This window comes from Prunus avium, chromosome 4 (genome assembly GCF_965620075.1).
Source record: "Prunus avium chromosome 4, drPruAviu1.hap1.1, whole genome shotgun sequence".
Lineage (NCBI taxonomy): Eukaryota > Viridiplantae > Streptophyta > Magnoliopsida > Rosales > Rosaceae > Prunus > Prunus avium.
In genome coordinates, this window is record NC_142287.1 from 27,541,684 (window position 1) to 27,558,397 (window position 16,714).

At 35.0% G+C, this 16,714-nt stretch overlaps 3 protein-coding genes across 3 annotated transcripts; 2 read left to right on the plus strand and 1 right to left on the minus strand.

The window, feature by feature from the left end:
• Positions 1-1,146: 1,146 nt before the first annotated feature.
• LOC110772386 (FAD/NAD(P)-binding oxidoreductase family protein) lies at positions 1,147-5,434 on the plus strand. Its single transcript, XM_021976824.2, has 9 exons — positions 1,147-1,441; positions 1,543-1,642; positions 2,325-2,505; positions 2,942-3,017; positions 3,124-3,303; positions 3,843-3,940; positions 4,165-4,253; positions 4,354-4,527; positions 5,083-5,434. Exons 1-9 carry the CDS (start codon positions 1,405-1,407, stop codon positions 5,252-5,254), a joined length of 1,107 nt encoding a protein of 368 aa, XP_021832516.1. The 5' UTR covers positions 1,147-1,404; the 3' UTR covers positions 5,255-5,434.
• A 525-nt stretch (positions 5,435-5,959) lies between these two features.
• PSBR (photosystem II subunit R) lies at positions 5,960-7,769 on the plus strand. Its single transcript, XM_021976816.2, has 5 exons — positions 5,960-6,200; positions 6,373-6,431; positions 6,856-6,911; positions 7,234-7,286; positions 7,463-7,769. The coding sequence occupies exons 1-5, from the start codon at positions 6,044-6,046 to the stop codon at positions 7,555-7,557; spliced, it is 420 nt and encodes a 139-aa protein (XP_021832508.1). The 5' UTR covers positions 5,960-6,043; the 3' UTR covers positions 7,558-7,769.
• Positions 7,770-11,859: 4,090 nt separating this feature from the next.
• NAC1 (NAC domain containing protein 1) lies at positions 11,860-15,848 on the minus strand. The gene is made up of 3 exons (XM_088252779.1): positions 15,531-15,848; positions 13,119-13,393; positions 11,860-12,530 (listed from the first exon to the last, which is right to left on the minus strand). The coding sequence occupies exons 1-3, from the start codon at positions 15,694-15,696 to the stop codon at positions 11,997-11,999; spliced, it is 975 nt and encodes a 324-aa protein (XP_088108905.1). The 5' UTR covers positions 15,697-15,848; the 3' UTR covers positions 11,860-11,996.
• Between the last annotated feature and the right edge of the window lie 866 nt (positions 15,849-16,714).

The window sequence follows — 16,714 nt, forward strand, 5'->3', positions numbered from 1 at the left end:
AAACTAAAAAAAAAAAATTATTAAAACTGAATTTCGGGCTGCTAAACAATTTTGGATGTCCGAAAAAGCCCATACATCATAGCTTAGCGATCAGTTTTACTCATGACACTGTTCTCTTCGAATCGATGGGTCATGAGCCCAATTCTAAGCTCGGACCCTAAATCCGTACTTTGCCCAATTTGCCCTTGTGCGCGCATCTCTCCATTTCCTCTAAAATTGCTTCCGTCATCTTTTCTACATCACTAATGTACAAGGAGAGAGATCGAACTCAAATACAAAAGGGTCGGCACACTGCTTTGACTAACTGACCTAACTCATATTTGTTATTTGTATTTTTTTATTAAAAGATTCGAAGATGGCACATGATTTTATTGGTAGAATCCTGGGCTACTCATTCAGGCATGTATTTTTATTAATGGGTGGGGAATTCGAACCTCTTTCGGGCATGTTATGCCATCTTCAAATTAGGGCTATATCATCAATTATAGCTCAAAATTCTCAAAACTCATCTCCAATAGTGGGCTACACAAAGGGCTACAAAAAAAATAAGAAGAGCACACAAAGGGTAAATTCCTAAAAATCAGGCCACATGTGGCCCTTTGACTAGTTCGTGCTAAATAATTGGATGGGCCATCTGCTTTGTTTTTTTTCCCTGTATCAAATAGGTCATTTGTGACCATTGATCAAAAAGTCGTTGCAAATCAAGGGTCTGGAACAACTCCTACCTCATTCTTACATAATTTCTCACAACATCTTCATTATTTTACATATTATTCTTCCTCAATTTCATCATTTGACATAATTTCTCACATTCTCTTCATTCTTTTACAAACTATCCTTCATCCTTTTCCATTAAAAAAAAACTCTTTCCTCCCATTATTAGAAAAAATGGCCAGTACATTCAACTATCATCCTACAATACTGGGAGAAGATGATTATTATTTAAATTGTTAAGTTGTTTCTAAATTAATGTTTAAGCTGTTGTTTTTAAATGAATTTTTAAGTTGTTTTTTTCATAAATAGTAGTTAAATTAAATTAAATAATAAATTAATATAATATATTAAAAATTATTTAAATATTAGATTTTGCTCTATACTGTTGCTGAAGACTGCTAAAATGTACCTGACACTATTTTTAATAAAAATCATTTATTCAGAGGCTATATTTAGTCCTCCCCACCTAGATGCGGCCTTAAGATCAAGTTTGAATCTTCAGTGGTGCAGCAGAATCCAACCCAATCGGCCCTACATTTTCCATTAACTACTACCAACTACCTTTTCGGCCGGGATGTGGGTTATTCACCCTAATGCTTACTGACTATCTCTTTGTCTTTCTCTTCTCATACACGCTGAGCAGACGGTGGTGAGGAAAGTGCACAACAAAAGAAGAAAGAACATCTGATTATGAATAGCACTAAGGTTGCTGTGGTGGGAAGTGGAAGTAAAGCATCAAAACCCATTTGGCATTCCCTTAATTTGTATTTTGTTTTATTTTATCAAAAGCTTATCTGATCAGTACATTTTTCTTTAAATTTAACACAGTTTCAGGAGCAGTCTGTGCATCAAATCTTGCCAGAAATGGAGTATCTGTGACATTGTTCGAGTCTGCCAGAGGCCCTGGTGGCCGCATGTCTCAAAGAAGGTACTTTTTCTTGTTTGACATTCATTTTCATTTTTAAAGTTTTGATTTGGTTGAGGGGCGAGGATTCAAATGTTCAATTGATTATCAGAAATGGGTTTTCCTCATTATGCTCTGTTTGGTTAATGAGAATATTTGGGCACACTGAATAAGTTCGCGGGTTGTTGATTGTAAGAAGTCCAAAAGAAAAAGATTGAGGTGCTACAAGATGCCAATTAACAACTTTGAACTTTAAATTGAATGTATGTGATTGGACTTTGTTCTCTCTATGATTAGGGAAATAGCCATAGAGTTTTACTAAATTCTCAGAAAGAAAAAAAGAACAAAAGAGAGAGTTTTATAGAAGTTGTTTCAAACTGATATGACTGCTTATTTGGAAATGCCATATCAGTTTACGTCCCTTTTACCAACTGATATGACCTGAGAAAAAAGAGTTTTAGAGAAACTGTTTTCAAACTGATACGATTGCTTATTTAGAAAGGCCATATCAGGTGATCATTTACAAACTGATATGACCACTTAGTACATTTACCATTTCCTTAAGGAAAAAGGCCTTTGATTTTGAAGTTATTTGGAATTTCATTTGCAAATATATTGAATGTGGGAACTAGTTGTTCAAAATGAGTTTCTTTTTCTTTTCAATTACTAAAAACTTAGTTATGATATCCATTTCCAATTCATATAGAGAAGTTGCTGAAGATGGGAAGGAGCTATTGTTTGACCATGGTGCTCCATTTTTCAATGCCAACAACACTGAGGTTCTGGGTCTTGTTCGTGAATGGGAAGCAAAGGGTCTTGTTGCTTGCTGGAGAGAGAAATTTGGGTGTTTTGATCGTGTTTCCAACAAATTTGTGGACCTAGAACAGGTTTGCAAGTACCTCTTTAATCAACAACATTGTTTTATAATGGTTGTGAAATAGGTTGGCTCATGGTTACAGTGATATCTATGTTTCAACTTGACTAAACTCATTAATCTCATTCCCCCCTTCCTTGCCCTAGATCAGTTGCTATGTTTGATGAATTGGTTTGTTTTTCTAGTATTGTTGTGTTAAGTTTTTTTTTAATTTTTTAAAGTATGGTTGTGTTAAGTTGGTCCAAACCGCATTAATATGACTTTTTGGATATGGGTTATTCTCTATGATGTTCTTTTATGTTACTTGGCCTTATAATAATCGAAATTGTTATTGTTGTTGCTATTGTTACTTCTGCTGAGCCTTTCTTAAATGTATGTTCCCAGCTGTATCCTCCATTTTATAGTCCAGACATGTCATTTCAGCCAATCTGAATATCAATTTCATTTAGGAAGGATTAATAAGTAAGAGATATGTGGGTATCCCAGGCATGAACTCTGTATGTAGAGCATTGTGCCACGAGCCTGGTATGTTCTAAATTCTAATTCTACTAATTTTCTGTTGGCATGATTTCCATTCAAGGTTAAATATGTACTTGCAAAATTGCTTATTTTGCACTGTATTTTTCCTTAGGAGTGGAAAGTAAGTTTGGAGTGAGTGTTGGGAGATTGGAATGGCTAGAGGATGAGAATTTGTGGTCATTGATTGGTTCAGATGGGCAAAATCTTGGCCAGTTTAAGGGAGTAGTTGCAACAGACAAAAACATTGTTTCGCCCAGGTTTACAAGTGTTACAGGGAGACCACCACCTCTTGGTAATGAATGCAGTCCTTCAAGTTCTTTTTATTGAAAACATGTGTAGAAAAATTCCTGCAGTGTTTTGTCTGTTTAAAAAGCTATGTTTCTTTTCATGATGAAGAACTGTTTCTTAAGGGCAGCTCTTGGTAAAGATTATCATCTTTGATGGTTTATTTTATGCATGCTTTGTCTTATTGGTGGGTCATATTGCTGATCTTGTCCTCTTGACTAGTAATTTAAGTAGATGCTACAACCATCATCTAGCAGCAAATACATATTTGTACCACTATAACACATAACTTCCTTCCTTCTCAAAAGCAATTGGACTCACACCATGGAGGAAAGGATACTTGAGTAGGATTACATAGAATAATATTTCGAATGCTTACAGTGTGTGATTGGATCAAATAAAGCCTCCTACTTTCTGATCAATTACTTGGAACTTGACCACTTTATTAATACACACATAAGCATGCCCACTTTTGTTGTTGCTAAAGAATAGCAATAGCATAAAAAGTTCAGCAATCCTAATCATTTTGCAATCTGTGCACTGCAGATTTAAATTTAGTTCCAGAATTGGCGGTTAAGTTGAATGATATTCCTGTCCGCCCATGCTTTGCTCTCATGATAGCATTTGCAGAGCCTCTGTCATCAGTAAGATATTTATTATCGCATTCCTTAAAGCTATATAGTCATCTGAAAACTTTCTGGACTCATAAATTCTATTTGGTTCATCATCTTTTCTTTTCTCTTGGGATGCTGGGTTTGGGCTTAGTGTATCCCCCACAACCTTTTGCGTCACATTTTTAATTTGAACACATTTTATACTCCATTTGAGGTTTACCTGGGCTGACCCCGGGGCCTTATCTCTGACTCAGATACCCTTTAAAGGCTTCTCAATAAAAAATTCTGAAGTTCTAAGCTGGGCTCATTGTGACAGCAGCAAGCCTGGCCGTTCCACCTCTAGGTACTCATGGAATATAACCATCCACCTAGTTTGTTTTTATTTTTTGTTTTCATTGTGTTTATCATGTAACTAACTTCCATTGCTTTCTTTCTTTTTTAAGTGAGCGATGGGTTTTGCATTCAACAATGGAGTATGCTCAGACTATAATTGCTCAAACTGGACTTCAGAAACCTTCAAATGCAACATTGACAAAAGTGGCTGAAGAACTCTTCCAAGAATTACAAAGCATGGGACTTAATATCTCACAGCCCCTTTTCAAGAAAGCTCATAGATGGTCAGTACATTCTGTAGCTCAATGTTTTAGTACTAGTTGTCAGATCAGATAGAAAAACATAAATAAAAGGACTTTTTTGTCCAGCATAAAAGCACTGTTTGAGCTCAGGCCAATCAGTTCAATAAGGAAGACTCTTAGATTAGTAGGTCAGAAAAGATAATCCATGTCAAATATTACCTTCATTTCATGCTGAAGCCATTAATTTCACTTCTTATGATCCGTGGACAATGTGTGAGCCCAAGCCACAGAACGTATACCTTTGAATGTTTTCCAAGCCTAAAAATAGCTGTGAAATGAAATGTTATAGGTTCAAAAAAGGTTTTTCATCAATTTGTCAATAGAAGGTGTAGTATGTATAGTTATTATTATTTCCTCTTGTATTAGTAAAAAGTCCACTAAAATTTTGAAAAAACTTGGTAGTTGCGGATCTGAAGTAATTGTGGGAAGGTGTAATCTCAAAATCATAGTCTATAAAAAAAGAAAAGAGTATTGAATTCATCCTTGATACTCTGCAATGAATTAAAGCTATGCGATGCCTTTGGATTTTGTTGACAGGGGAGCTGCTTTTCCAGCTACAAGCATAGCCAGAGAGGAGAAATGTCTTTGGGATAAGAACAAGAGGCTTGCTATCTGTGGTGATTTCTGTGTTAGTCCAGATGTTGAAGGTGCTATAGTTAGTGGCATAGCTGCAGCTTCAAAACTTACAGATGTCCTCAGCTGCTTATGATATTCCTAGTGTTATGCCTTATGAGTTTGTTTTCCTCTGGATTTGGTATTTACTACTGAAATGTGTAACATGGCTTGACTCTACTAGGAAAATAATCTTGAATTTATAAGCAAATTCCAGAACATTTCAAGTTCTTGTAGCAATAATGAATCAATGTCTCGCTCATCTGAGCTTTAACCATCCCTTCCTGTTTTTTCTTTATTAATCTAATGTTTGAGCTGAACGTAAGGTAATTGTCAGCTTCGATATTATTGTTGCTAACAAAATATACCAACATGTTATCGATACATTTTTGTCAACATCGATAAAATGTTGATGTGCATATTAATAATCCGATTTTTAATTAAAAACTGGACCTCCTGCAGGGAGAATTTCTGCTTAGTGTAATATTAAAGAAACAAAATGGTATACATTTTTTAATGATGTTACAGAAGCAAAAACACAAAACAATGGAAAGAGTTTAAGATGGTGTCCAGGTTCAATCTCTTAACCCATTAATCTCTTCTCCATTTGGCCTTCGTCCACGTGTCAGATTTAAGATTGGGTTGCCACTTGCCAGTCTCCAAGAGAATTGAGAGCAAAAGAAATTTCCCATTTTGATAATGTTTGTAACATCATATCCAGAACCAGCCACAGAACCACAGCCACGTGTCAGCCCAGCAATCACTTTTCCATGGTTAGTGTTATTATTATCAGGGGACTTGGATGCCACAAACCACACGATAGCCAATCAACAAAGTTGCAGAGAAAGCTAAAAGCTCAGAGCCTGAGAAGACAGAGAGAGTAAAAATGGCAGCCTCAGTTATGGCTTCAGTGAGTCTAAAACCATCTCCTTTCACTGTTGAGAAGTCAGCAGTGAGAGGCCTTCCCTCTCTTGCCAGGACTTCTTCTTCATTCAAGGTTCAAGCCAGTGGTGGCAAGAAGATCAAAACTGACACACCCTATGGTGCATATGCATACTCGCCCTTCTGCCTAAAATTAATTTATTTCCATGCATGTGAATTTGATAATACTATTTTGTCGGAAAAAATTCTGAATTCAAGTCTCATGGACGAACAGATGTTAAAACTATATGTACATGGTTTTGATATGATAAATAAAATAAAAATGTGCTGCAGGAACCGGTGGTGGCATGAACTTGAGGGATGGGACAGATGCCTCCGGGAGGAAGCCTAAGGTAATTAATTGGTCTTTATTACTCTTAATTTGTTACGATTTCTGTATATAAATAACCAGGTTGTGCTAGTGCAAGTCTTGCATCAGTTTATGTACTTGGCTACTATGGGTTATTTGTAGGGGGAAAATCACAGTCTGAAACGCGTGCTTGAATTCTTCTTTTGAAATTCTAATGAGTTATTTTTGCATGCGTTCTGTGATTTGTTCGTAAGGAGGAAGGAACCAAGCAGTGTTCTTGTAGGAGAGGCTTAGTGACCAGAATTCTTTCACATGCTTTTCATCCTTTCCTTGATCTTCTTTTAGTTTCAGAGCAGCACTCTAGACAGATTAATCCTATGACAACTATAACTTACATGCTTCGTTTTTTTTTCTGGCACATCCACTCGATCTGCTTGTAATTTTTTGACCTTTAAACTTTGGTTCAGGGTAAGGGTGTCTACCAGTTTGTAGACAAGTATGGTGCTAATGTTGATGGCTACAGGTACAACTCTCAACCTTCATTCATTCAATTTGTGTTGTGGATTTGGATTTCCTACTTCTCTTGGTACTACTTAGTTTTTAATATGAGTCGTTTATTTCAAATTTAAAGGTTCAAAATGTTCATGATTATTTTAACTCACTGACACCATTAATTTTGTATAATCACATATATCATGTTTTTGAAACCTCCATAATACTACTAGACTATGGTTTTGAGAATGACTATCCTGTTAGTTGGGTGATCCCCTCTAACCCTTTAAGTGGATAAAGCTTCAACTTACCACAATCAATTGTTGAATTAATTTCTGATGATTGATATGCAGTCCCATCTACGACAAAAATGACTGGTCACCAAGTGGTGATGTTTATGCTGGGGGTAAGCAACTTCAACTTTATAAGAATTTTTGTTTTAATTCCGCAATTCAGGTCAACGGGGTTTAATCCAGTGGAAAATTCCACGATTCCAGAAAGCACAGTTGTATTATCTTCTTGATTAGTTAATGTATTAATACTTATGGAGGTGAAATTAATATCTATGCATGGAAATTGCAGGTGCTACTGGCTTGGCCATCTGGGCTGTCACCCTAGTTGGCATTCTTGCAGGGGGTGCTCTTCTTGTCTACAACACAAGTGCTTTGTCACAGTAGAATTATTAATTAATCCTCTGTTGTTGTAATGTATGTGCTGTTAATTACTATAACCTACTCCAACTATCTGTCCTGATGAACAAGAAGAACATTAAAGAAATACTCTGTGCAAATCTTAATTGTAATGTTTTGGCATGGATTGTTCAATTTGATACCTGTAATATTGTGCTGGACTTCTTCTCTTTCATTTATTTATATGGTTTATTTTTATAGTTGGATTTATGTAAAATATAAAAGCTGCTTGGTCTGCATGTTATAGAAGAAGAAAGAATGCTTGGAATTCTACTTATTTTGAATCATAACTTTTAGTTGTGGCAAAAGCATGGCCATCTCAAACAGAAGCCTGCCCTTTAGTTATTGCCTAGAATATGCTGTACATGAAATAAAGGAAAATTAGATTAGAGCATGGCTTCCATCTCACATCATCTTCAACAGTGGGCTAAATCCTCAAATTTAGCCATTTCACACCCCAAATCCATCTTTACTAAATGTGTCATATCACTAGGCCAAACCCAATCAGTGAACCAAAGAGGCCAAATGTTGGGCCAAATGTGGCCTGATTCTTGGGTGGGCTATATCTTTTTATATTATTTTCTTTTTTCAAAAGCAAGCAATGGCAAAGACCAATGTCTCTTTGGAGGAAAACTTCCCTGACATGGAGATGCCAGGATAAGCTTTCCACATCAGTATCCCTAGCAAATTAAAAAGTGACACCTGTTTTTCTCATCTCTTTGGCTGTTGAGTCAGCTAACCGTTATATATATATATATATATATTTTATAAATATATATCTATATATAAAGCAAAATGCAGATAATGGTGAAACATTCAAAATACCAAAGAATGCCCTTAGTTAATGTAAACATTAAGAATTGAAATTATTAATTAAATGAGGATAATATGGTAAATTCACACCTTTTCATATTAAAAAAAATTTAAAATGTAGAGAAAAATCAGATAATGGATCCTCTTTTTGTGGAATACAACTACTCATGATATTTTTTAATTCTAAAATAAATTTAATATTTTTTTAAAAAAGCCTCTCGCAAGCGAGAAAGCGTGTGGGGAGAGGCTAGTATATTCTATAAATACCAACCTCATTTCTACATAATTTCCCACATTTTTTTCATCCTTCTATCTAATTTTTCATTTTTTTTCTTCATCTTTCTGTCTAATATTCCTTTTATTTTTTTGTCATACTATACCTACTCTTTTCATCATTCTTCATAATTTCCCACAATTTTAAATAGGGTCTAAAGTAGTACTTTAATTAAATTATTCAATATATTTAAAGAATATACTAGAAACTAATAAAATATTGAGGGGACTATATTTAGCCCTACATTGCTGGAGACATTAAAATATAGGCCAACACTATTCCTTAAAAAACTATAGATAATGGGCTAAATTTTATAGGTAAGCTATATTTAGCCATCCACTTCTAGAGATGGCCTTATACCTCAAGAAAAGGGGAAAAGAGCACGTAGAGAACCCAACTGCAACATGGGGATATTTGGAGACAGAAACAGGGAGATTGATTGCAATTTATCTCAATCTATCTTTGGTTATATAGAGATAAATGTCTTTTTGTAAGATGAGGGCATTAACATAAAAATATATATAATAAAACCATAGTATAGTATGTATGTATAACATTTTCCTCACACTACATATGAAAGTCTTACTGATATGATAAAGAATTCATGTGCATATTGTAAGAAGGGGGTTGTATATAACCGGCATATACAAATTTTTTTATTTTTTTTATTATAAGTGCCCGTTTGGCATTGCTTATTTGGAGTAATAGGTGATTTTAAAAAAAATTTGGGAAGCCCAACCCGTTTGGTAAACTGTGAGAAAATCACTTATTGTTAAAAATTGCTGTGAGAGAAAGCTATAAGGGAAAGCAGCTAATGAAGAGCTTTCATTTTCTGATTATGCATGAATCAGTTTCGAAGAGGCGTTGGGTTTAATGATTATGCAGCAATCATTTTCTGATTTTGCGGAAATTAATACCAACAACACTTTTAACAAAAATTTTACCAAACGCCAAATTGGTTTCTCTTACAGCTGATTTCTCTCACAGCAAATCTAACAACGATTATTTTCACAGCACAGCAATGCCAAACTGGCCCAGTGATAGTTTAAATTAGAAGGAAGGGGTTTTTTTACACACACACAACTAAGATGTCATGAGGGTTCGAAACTAAAACCTCTGATCTGCAAGCCAAGGCCATTTTCCATTAGGCTAGATCCTGGTGGCGAAAATTTTGTAAATGTGATATGACTTATATCCTGATTATATTTAAATTAATTCATTTATTTTGATTAATTATGCCCCAATTGAATATTAATAGTTGGACCCCGGTTTAAAGGGTACATGTGTGTGGTATTATTATTTCTTTGCTAATTTTTATAAAATAATTATTGCTTAGGTCACCAGAACCTAGTCGCTTAATGTAGAAATATATATGCATATGGAGTTGGTTTGGAAATGTAATGGTATTTTTTTGGCAAAAAATAAATAAAAATCAAGTAGTATTTTCCTGTTAACTTATATATCTACATACATATAACCAGTTCTGACTTCAAAAAAGTAAATAAATAAATAAAACTTCTCAATCACTAATCTTAGTTTTAAAAAAAAACTTCTCAATCATTAACCTTTGTGTGGGTTTGAACACAAAACTCTATTGGTTCTGAAAGCCAGTAGATTTTAAGAGTGGGTGGATTTGACAAGATCTCAATATGTTTTAAAATTATGTCATCTTCTCTCTCTTTTTTTTCCACCCTTTGAAGGATGACAAAACACAGGGACCCTTCTGTTCATCTTTTGTCATCTCTTTTTTTTTTTTTTTTTTTTTGGTCTGAACCATGAGGTGGTCCTAGATGGGCCCCAACTATGGGTGGCACCTTTAAGCCTTAACCACAACCCAGACTAATCCCCACTCACACCGGGTCGGCCCGTAAGGGGTAAAGTGTTGGCTAAAGTGGTGATTCCGTACGAGAGCAGGGATCGAACCGTCATCTCTCTCTTTTTCAACTGCGAGAAAAGTTGCATAAATTATGGGAGACTTGGGAGTAAGCCATTTCTGAATGCACCCCCCAATCTTCCAAGTCTCCATGTATTTATGAAATGGCCACCAAATGCACCATATTGTTTCTTGATTATTTCCCATATATAATTTGAGAGACTTGGAAATAGGTTCATCATGCATGTACAAAATAGTTAATTAATAATCAACGGGATCGAGAACATTGGAAAAAGGTCTTGACTGGCAGACCAGAGGTTTCATGTTCGAAACCCCATGACATTATAGTTATGCGTGTGTAGTTTAGACTATACTTAAAAAAAAGTTAATTAATAAAAATTCCCTTGAGTTGAACTTAATTCTGCTTTAAACTTCCAACTTCTGAAAGTTAATTACATTATAATACCCCAAAGCTACGCACAAATCAGTCAACTTTTTGACAATCTTGTTAAGGCAAAAAAATTTCTTCAGGAGAAGAATCCAATGCTGCTGCCCTAAGAAATTTTGTCTGCGAATCCTTGTGCTGAGCTCACAAGGATTTTGCTCTCTCTCTCTCTCTCTCTCTGTGTGTGTTTTGTTTTTGCCCTTTGATAGAGGAAAAGGACAGTAACAAAATCTACAAATATGATCGAATATACTTTTGTTGTTGTGTTATGTTTGGAAATACACTAGCTTAGCCAAATAGGCATTCATCTTTCTTCAAGAAAAAACAAAAGTTCAAAATAAAAACGAAAAATCCAAAGGAAGAGGGAAAATGTCCCAAGTGTCACTTCATATCGTATTTATAATTTTTATAATTTTTAGTTTATTGAAATATAAATAATCGATCTTAAAAGATTGTCACAGAGTAGATGGAACCTGGAATTAATTAACAATGACTAGGTACCATCACCACCTACTAATTAAGACAACCATGTTGATTACAAAGCATATTTATATATACATAATGAAATTGAATATGAACACACTAAAAACAAAACACTGAACAAAATGACCTACCAAATTTCATAAATCTTTTTATATATACAATTGGATTGGAGGAGGGGGGATTCGAACACATGAACTCGGGTACATATGTAACTGCTCTTAATCACTTGAGCTACCAGCCTCTTACGATTTCATCGTTATTAAAAACTAACCCTTGAAAATAAAAAAGTAGCCTCCCATCCCATGCATGGTTTGTGATCTAACCTTTAAAATTCCACAATGGAGGCAATATTACCTACGTGAACTGTGATGAATGGTAAAAACTACAATTGAAAGTCAAATGCAGTGCTTAAATAACCCAGATGCAAATCTTACTAACACGAAATACAAGCGTACTTCTAACTTTTAATTTATTTACAACAATCGTATATCGTTTTTTTTTCTTTTCGGTTTTGTTTGAATACGCTACATGAAATGAGATCAGTAGTGGCTCCAAATGTTGGGCATACCAACTTCAGATAGGTAGTTTTCTGAGCTACTTCCTGCGCCTAAGCTTGGTGGTGATGAGCCTTTCAAATTTGAAGTAGGATAAGAACTAGTTTCTTCCATCTTGGTAAGTTGACTCAAAACAGCTTTTAGCACCTTTTTGTCACATGAAAAAGGGTCAAGAAAACTGGTCGCATTTGGCAGCCCCCCAAATGTGGCTGGGTTATTATTATTGTTCTTGGTGGGCATGTTTGGTTCCAAATGGGCACCAGTGATGTCAATGTGTGAGAAAATTGGGCTGGTTTGGCTTTGGGAGAAAATGGAGAAGCAGGGCACTTGCTCATACTCATGATGAGGCTGAGGCTGAAGCTGAGGCTGAGGCTGAGGCTGGCCATCAAAACTGATGTAAGAATCCATCAATGCAGGCAGAGAAGAATTGCTTGTGTCATCATAGCAGCTAATTCCCATGCTGGGTTTGGCAACAATTTCTCTGTTTTTATAAAACACTCTGCATAAAACCCAATCTTCCTGCACATATATACATTGCCAAAAATGGAAATTTATGTTTGTTAATTAACCCAAGTTTGTTATTGAAAACAAAACTAATTAACAAGCTGAATTCATGTGATTAGGCAAAAGGATAAATAATTAGCCCTTCGACTTTAAATAAAAATGAATTTAGAATGAGCTGATGAAAATAATTAGTATCTGCTTAGGTCAGCTACCCAAGATAAAATTTTGCATATAAGTCATCAGTCATGACAAGTGGGACATATATGGGTTTGGCTGTATATATCAAGAAAAACTTTTTTTTTTTTTTTTATAATAAAAAAAAAAGTCAAAGATCTCATTATAAATCATGGAAATTCTTTTTTAAGTTCCCACTTGCCAGTTGCCACCCAATAATCCATATAAAATTCTCAGCAGAATTGAAAAATAGAAAAGAAAAAAAAAAACCTATGTATGCTTAGACTACATATGAGAGTTGAGTAATTACCACGATCAACTGTTAATTCACACATTAATTGTTTCGTAACGTTCTAATATGATCGAGAACGAAAATAATCGGGAAAATGAAGCATGTAAAAGTACTAGTTAAAATTTGATGTGCCATACCTTGTGAGAAGAGATTTTAGGCGGAGCAAAGGGACCTTCAAGCCGAAATTCATGCATGACCCAGTCAGATTTTCTGCCTTTGGGAGCTCTACCTTGGTAGAAGACCAAGGTTTTTCTCATCCCTACAAGGCTTCCTTTGCGAAGGATTGGCCTGTCTTTTCCTGTGGCCTTCCAATACCCTGTTGCAGTTGCACGGTTTGTTCTTAGTCCTGTTGCATATTTACGATCACGTTGACTGTAGAAGTACCATTCCTTGCGTCCCACACATGCAGTTTCTGCAAAATTAAACATCACCCAGGATTTTCATACGCGTATTCAAGTAAGCATGTACGCTTGTTAATTTGTATCTCGTTTAAGCTTGTTTGATTGCAGCACTTTTAGCTCAAAATGAGTTCAAAGTTCACCTTGCCATGTATGTATGTATGTATGTATAGTGTGCATATTCGTTGCCTTAGTAAATTTTTGAGATCGAATCTGGTTGTTTCAGTATTAAATATGCACTTATATGTGTGCAGTGATATCAAGAGAAGACTTCTTGATGGCCATCACATGGCGACAAAAAAGCATTGGTGGTGACTCAGCATCATCAATGGCCAAAATAGCTGAACTATATCCAACTATTATGCAGTTGAGGGGTCAATATCCAAGTCTCAATAGAAAATTATTAAACATAATGAACTGCCAATTGCCCAAGTCACAAAAGGGTTTCTCTTTATTCTTTTAGTAATTCACAAAAGATTTCTTTGATTTAAATTGTGTCATGGCATGATCATGAATAATACATGGAATAACTGCAATATTCCCCTTTTATTTTATGAATATATATGGAATTGTAATATTATTCTCGAATAAATTTCAACGAGAGTGTCGCTATTACGCAAATGAGCGATTGTTAGTTATCGATGCATACAAAGCTCCAAAGAGATAGTTGTGTGCTGATAACTGTTAGTAAGCAAACTTCTATTGGGTAACTGTTAGCTTAGCTGAGAGGATAATTAACATAAAAGTTTGAAAGAAGAAGATTTGAAAATTCAAAGGAGATATGATTAGAGGATGATGGCGACAAGCCATAGGGGCCTTTGAATGGTTTGGGTGAGGATTGAATGTGAAAGATTAATTCTTTCCAACCCGATTGTATACACGCGTATGGCTGCAATGGGATGGGAACTAGACTTTGGGGGCTTGCTTTGTTATCACGATCACTATCACAGCTTTTGGTTGAGAAAATACCAAGAATGTCCATTTCTTAAAAAAGCAGTGAATGAGAAATATTTGTATTTTTTGGACAAACTAAGTAAAGATAGGACCATGGGGGAATGAATTTGCGTATGGATATTTAGGGGCTTCCAGAGGGTTCAATGCGGCTTATTGTGTAGCTTGCTCTCCCAACCTCAAAGATATATATAAATATTGATTGAACTAAAAATATTTGTCACACGTACGGTACATAAGTGATTGACAGCTGTAAATAAGTATGAACTACTTAAATGGGACCTTACATCCATTAAACATGGATGATTCACACTAGCTAAAGTTCGGTAGATTAACAATATTCATTAATGGTTCGTGACCGGTAGAAGTCAGCTCTACAAAACCTAGCTCATTACTAATTAGTAATTTGGAATTGTTCCAAGTAAGATTAATTAAAAGCAGTTCAATTAGCATCAAACAAGTTGCATATTATTTTACTTATTGGGAGAACATTGTCAAGGTAAGGCATCAACAAGTTGCCCATTTTATTTTCTGATGAAAATGTGAGCAATTAAAGTTTGTGTGCAATAATTGTGAGAACATGATAATATATCAGCATCACTTTTCAATATGTCACATGATATAACTGGTCCACTCTATTATCCACTATATTGATAGAGGCCATGACTGTCTTAATTTATGTCATATTATGCAAAATTTTCAACCATTCTACTGATTAAACCGATGTCGGATTTGTTAATTTTTTTTGTTTTCAATTACGAAAATGGAGCGAGGCAGCTAGCAAGAACACTATTTTAATGCCTAATAATGGTGTGTAAATTATAGCCAGTCCGGTTGCTATCACCTCATCCACAGGAACATCACAGCCACAGAACAAAGGCTAGATTTGAGTTTTCACCAATAACTATATAATCACATAGATATTTTCAACAAAAAACCATTTGAAACAAAAAAAAACAAACAAACAAAGAAAAAGAGCAGAAAACCAAATAATAAAGTCTTTGAAAGATACATAATTAGAAGGTTAACAATAATAATTAATACATATATGGATATTGGATTAATGCAAATATAGCTGGGAAGGCTTTTAAAAATGGCAATTGAAATTAAGCATCACTGTGTTATGTTGTATATAACTTCATGCAGAGAAGAAATGATGAAGAGAAATAAATATCCAGGTGAAACTGAAAAACAACTCACCAGGAATGTCCCAAGGCTCGCACTTGTTGAGGTCAACTTCAATCATAAGGGTTGAGTCAGTCTGAGTCACCTTTTTCAGCAAATAGTCGCACACAAGCTCCTCATCTCTTGGATGGAACCTGAACCCAGGTGGCAACTTTGCCTCCACCATGCTTATGTTGCTCATTTTTTCTGTCTGTGTGTGTGAGAGAGAGAGAGAGAGAGAGAGAGAGAGAGAAGACAATTGGGATTGAGGGGCAGGGAAAAGGTTTTGTTCTGAGAGATCCCAATGCTCAAACAAAGATGGCAAGTGGGAGGGGGTATATATAATAAAAAATTAATAAGAGGGGAAAACAAAGGGGGGGGTTAAGTCAACTAGATATTCCGTATAAAAATTGAACTTATGAGGGTTTGAATAGCATAATTCTATATTTGGGTTCACTCTCCTGATATTAACAGCTTATTTGAGGCTGATTGTGAGATGGCTTTTGACAATCAAGAGCGTTTGTACAAAAATGTAAAAGTGTTTTTGGTCTTATAAACGTTTTTTTTTCTTTCTCTAGAGCACTTTTAATTCTAAAACCTTTTTTTTTCTTTCTCTCTAGAGCACTTTTAATTCGAAGTGTTTTTTCATGAAATATTTTAAAAATATGGATAATTGTCGAAATGTCACCTGAATTTATACATCAGTTTCAATTTGTCAGAAAAATTTAAGAGAAATGTCACCTTAATTTTTCAAAATCAATGATTTGTCATCTAACTTTAACGCCATTCAATTTTCCGTCCATTTTAAGGGTATTTTAGTCTTTCCATTTTCAAGAAAGAAAAAAAAAAAAAAAAAAAAGAGACCTCTCTCACCCTTTCTCCCCCACCTCAACCCCACTCGCCCCCAAAACACATCGTACATGAACACCCCCCCCCCACCCCCCCCCCCAAATGATTTTTCCATTTCTAAAATACCTTTGAAAATGAAAAAGACTAAAATACTCTTAAAATAGATGGAAAATTATATGGTGTTAAAAGTCATATGATAAATAATGGATTTTGAAAAATTAAGGTGACATTTTTCTTAAATTTTTCTTTAAGGTGACAAACTGAAACTGAAGTATAAGTTCAAGTGACATGTCTACAAAAATCCCTTACAAATTTCAATGTGGCTTTTAATAAAAAGGCTTATGAACATAAGTGTTTCTTATAAAACAATC